At 37.6% G+C, this 5,000-nt stretch overlaps 1 protein-coding gene across 2 annotated transcripts in view; it reads right to left on the bottom strand.

Annotated features, from left to right (window-relative positions):
* Window positions 1–5,000, bottom strand: part of LOC138052059 (rho guanine nucleotide exchange factor 5-like) — a 29,106-nt gene that overhangs the window by 11,895 nt on the left and 12,211 nt on the right. For both annotated transcript variants that reach the window (XM_068898414.1, XM_068898415.1), the window contains exons 7-12: window positions 4,738–4,899; window positions 4,400–4,530; window positions 2,349–2,385; window positions 1,811–1,837; window positions 651–814; window positions 58–114 (exon numbers count right to left, since the gene is read on the bottom strand). In XM_068898414.1, the coding sequence (XP_068754515.1) occupies window positions 58–114; window positions 651–814; window positions 1,811–1,837; window positions 2,349–2,385; window positions 4,400–4,530; window positions 4,738–4,899 (578 nt within the window). The remainder of the gene's footprint in view (window positions 1–57; window positions 115–650; window positions 815–1,810; window positions 1,838–2,348; window positions 2,386–4,399; window positions 4,531–4,737; window positions 4,900–5,000) is intronic.

The raw sequence follows: 5,000 nt of genomic DNA, 5'->3' as shown, positions 1-5,000 counted from the left end.
CACTAGAATGATTCATTCCTTGAAAATAATTACTTTTTATTTCAAGGTTAAACTAACCTCTTGCCGTTTGCGTTCTTCTGGTTTTATGGAGTCTAAAATTCCACTAGCTTTTACCTTAAAGATAGAAAGGGAAATTAACAAATGAAACAGTTTTCAACCCTCATCACTTTGCACATGTGCTAGTGTATACAATAATGTTCTTATTTCCTTTTCTGCTGCACAAAAATTTATAATCGATTTTATAAAATTGCCAATCTTGGACATTGCGTCGTAACTGACTGCTTCACTCAATCTGAGTTATCAGTTTAATTTTAAATACCATATGACTTTATGATGGAAACTAATTGCACTGGTTGTTTGTAAAATCTAAAATGCACATGACTGGAACTGAGTGTTAATATTATATTCTGTGTACTGTGCATAATATCTGGCATATTGTGATTTGGAAACCATGTCAAATTGCACCCTTTGAATGGGAAACCCTACTGGTAAAGTCTTGTTGTAAGCAACATTGCTCTCTGGAGTCCTGAGAATAAGGCATATTTCCCTCTGTCCTTCTTTGCCACAAATATATTATGTGGAACTTTTTGTCAGACAAAGGTTGGGAGGAAATACATCTGCATTAGCAAGCTGGATTTCTTGTTCTGTACCTCAGGCAATTCAGACCAAAGGACCCTCATATTCCTCAAAGTCCCTTTTGCCAGCTCTTCCAGAAAAGCCTCATCACCCAGTGATGTGTTGCTGCTCAGTCTCTGGCGACTGATGCTCCTCTCACGGTTAAGAGTGCATCTGTTATAAACTTGATATAGAGGTTCTGTTGAATAACCATAACATTGGAGATAACTTGTACAAAAATATGCTACACAGATGGCTGGTAATTCCTTTAAAAGCCTGAGGCAAGCAAAAAAAAAGCACAATATAATTCTAATTAAGAACACTTTAGGACCAAAGAAACAATACTGTAAACTTCCATGTATAAGCCGCATCCGTAGATAAGCCGCACCCCGAATTTAGAAGCGCAGATTTTGGAAAAAAATGTAATACAATAAAGTTTGAAGTTCCAGTAACGTTCTATTGCTATAAACCAACAAGGACAAACAATCAAGGTTTCACCATAAAGTTGAAATTCCTTCGATATTGAAACAAAACGAACGAGTGCTTAGTAGCCAAGCTTTAAATGTGGGGAGGAGTCTGGGCCAGGGCCTGGGTATCATGACCACGTCTATAAAGTTGTACCCGCAATAGGCGAAAAAATTCATGCAGAACAGGAGCTTGATAATGCAGTCGACAAATTTGCCGAGAAGGTGGTCAAGGACAATGAAACAGTCGGCCATTTACCTTGCGAGTATTCGCGAATTTTGTGGTATTTTATCGCACGTGGCGGAAAGATATGCGTGGAAGTGACTGGCTGAAAAAGTCACTGCAAACAGCTGTGCGGAGGAATGGAGATTCCTTGTAGGCTGGTGTTTACTTGTTCGAGTAAAGCGAAAATTAATCATTTGAAAGAACTCTTGGAGAGCAAGATTCGCTAATAAACACTCGAAGACACAAACCACTCCTTTAGGAGCCACCACTCATTAAAAAGTCAATGAACAACAGCAACATGCTCTCAGTTTCTTTTATGTTTCTTTACTGAGATCTTAAGAAGTTGTATGAATATTAATTAGGTTTTTTAAAACTCCAAACACAGATGTATCCATGGATAAGCCGCACCCTTGATTAACAGTGTATGGCTTCAATTTTGTGAAAAAAAGTGCGGCTTATACATGGACGTTTACGGTATTATAATGTCATAGAGATAAAATCTGACCTTCGACATTGCTGTAGTTGTCATTATCTGCAAAATATAAAAGGATGAACAAGAAAATCACTGAGTGAGTCTACTTTCTCAATAGTCAAGATTAATTTATGTTAGTATAAATACACAGGTGATTATACAAAATTGCGCGCTCTCATTGGCTCGCTATCTTGGATTATCAGCCGATTGGGGAATGTTGTGACCACAGGAAATTTGGTATCTCTCAAATGCCCTTTTCTGCATTCTGAAGCACAAAATGGACATTCCAAAACATGACAATTTGCGAATTTATTAGTTGTCACAAGCTACATGTATATTAAGACTACTATCTAGACTTGATTTGAAATAAAGCCGAAGTGGCTCTTAACGATTCTGTAAAGGCACTGCACCAATGATACATTGTTGCTAAGAACCAGACAACACCTATGGAGCACACCCCACAAGACATTTGCAATAATTTTGAGAGACTACATGGAAAGTCTTAAACATCATGAAGAAATGTGTGGAGGGGAGGGGGGCAAAATGTTGCTTCAGCTTATTTTTGTTGTACCTGAAAAGAAGCTATCTTCTGTGGAATCAACAGCAGGCTGAAAGAAAATACCTAGAAAATCAGTACTTTTATAATCACTAGCAAAGAACTGCCATACATGGAAAAAAGTATCATTAATGACAATTGCTTACATGCATATCTTTAGTGAAATTGAGACCAAATTTTGGGAAAACAGGGACCAAGTGCAGGTCACATTATTACATTTGAACAGGGGCAGCAAGGTACAATGTACAGCTGTAGAACGCGAAGTTCACCGGTCACAGTTATGGTACAAACAAATCTTAGATATTGGAAGCTTCGTATAATTATAAGCAAAGGTTTCATAAGACATAAACAAGTAAAAATTAGCGATAGGACAGAACAATGTTTCTGTGATATCATGACACCATTTTCAAGTTCAAATGCATTGAGAAAAACCATCATAAAATTCGCTCAAGATTAACATGCTTCGTAATTGAATATGCAATGTCATGCAAATAGTTTTGCTTGAATTGAGTCCGACTGGACATTGCAATCTTATTCATGCACTTCTTGAGAATGGAGAAAAGCCTGTTAAGGTCTTTCAGGAGAATACAGTGTTTGCCAAATTATGGAAGAGAACTGTTTAGTGTGTTCAGCTGCACAATGGTGCAAGTGCCTGAGAGGGTAAAATTTAAGAATCCGATCCCACCAATGCGTTGGCCAACACGTCGGCCCACGCGTCGGCCAACACACCACCGACACACGACCGACAGTCAATTCAATAACAGTTCAATAAGGCCCAAATGAGTCACCGACACGCCACCGACGCACCACCAATGCACCACCGACGCACTACCGACGCATCTTATATGTTATAAGTTTAAACAGCGGCCAACGCGTCGGCCGACAGTCGCCTGACAGTCGGCCGACGCGTTGGCCGACGCGTTGGTGGGATCGGATTCTTAAATTTTACCAATGAGAGTATAGCCTAGTACATAACTTGCATCACACAAGTCACATTCAAATTTATAAACTATATGTTGTTGGTTAACAATTGGCCGTTGGTTCAATAAAATAAATTATTATAAAAATTTCTACATTCAAATACATGCAAAAAAAAAAAAAACTCTCTCAACTCAGTTTGCTTTGAAAAAGTAAAGCTGTAAAATTTTAGTGGCCTCCATATTTGGTCTGCTTTATGATTCACACCAAAGACCTAGGTGCACAGTGGAGGTTGTAACCAGTGTTCAAAATTAGTGGGTTGTAGGGTCATCTCAGATAACCAGAAAGTTTACCAAGCTGGAGAAAATAATATTATTACATAGGCAGCGCCAGACTCACTTGTCGGTTTTCAATTGTCAATATCCGATAGTAGAATTAAGTCAACAAAAATTAATTTGTTGCAGCTGAGCACTTCCCTGTGTTTGAATATCTGTGGCTTTTACAAAAAATTGTCAGATTGGAAAATGCAATAGACAATATCACAAACACTTGAGCGATGGAGACCAAAGAATCCGAAAATGCTTAACCTTAAACCCACACTTCCACAAAAACACCACAAGCACACACTTAGAACCAAGGGATACTCAAACTCCAATGCCATGTGATTGCATCACAACACAGCATGTATTTAAGTTAATGTTAGGGGGTTCCTAATAAGCAACCAACCATTTATCAGGGCAACCAAATATATGGGTTTAGTTGAAAAGCTTTTGAATCAGGGACAACCTGGAGATTACTGTAATAAAATTTGAGAACTGGTAATGTTCACGTCTCTTGACTGGTCAAAGTCTGGATACTAATTATTGAGGTATATGTGTTTTTTGCTGTAAGTTTACAAATAACAGTAACCTGTGACCTGTGGGTCTGAACCTGCCTTTTGTATGATGTGCTTTTCTTTATGTATTTGTTTTTTCTTCTTCAAAAAATGTTTTTGAGATGATGTCATAAAATCATTTATGATCCTCACAGTTATAGGAATTTAAGCAGTTGTGACACACCCTGAACGAAATCAATGCTTACACCTGAAAAGAAAAACAGTACACAATTCAAGCTTATAGCATTTCTTTTGGCTTCGACTACATACACACCTCTGAATAAATACTATCCATTTCTTCAAATTCCTTGCTGTGAGCTGGTGGCTCAGGAGGGGAAACATTTTCAGGGGGGACACAATAGTCATTTGATGAATCATCTGATGAGAATGAGCTTTGTGATGAAGCTAGAAAATGTACATACAACAATATGAGAATAAAAAACAAATCCCTTTCCTTTCTTTCTTTTAACATACAAGAATACAACAACAGGATTACTGTAAATATAGCAAGATTTTGCCAAGATGGATTGAATGAGTACGAAAAACAAATCAAATTTTGTGTAAAGTTTGTGTTTTGCAAAGGCAAACTGTAAAATCGCTTATTAAAGTTACCATCATCATCATCATCATCATGTTCATTTTCCTCAACATGCAGCTGTTGATATTCATGGTCATCACTATCATGGCCATCATCATCATCATTTTCTTCCAATGGTGGCTGACAATACTCATGTTCATCACTCTCAGAAGAATCAGATTGATCTGAACTCAAATCTGTGAAAACAAACAATATAAGAGTGTGCACTTAACAGCTGGGAAGTTTTAAGAAATTCTCTCTGCTTACTTATTTAAGGTCCTGTTCTATTATAATATGT

Source organism: Montipora capricornis, chromosome 6, assembly GCF_036669925.1.
Source record: "Montipora capricornis isolate CH-2021 chromosome 6, ASM3666992v2, whole genome shotgun sequence".
Taxonomy (NCBI): Eukaryota; Metazoa; Cnidaria; class Anthozoa; order Scleractinia; family Acroporidae; genus Montipora; species Montipora capricornis.
The sequence above is the reverse complement of the archived record's forward strand: the minus strand, read 5'-3'. Positions and strand labels throughout refer to the sequence as shown.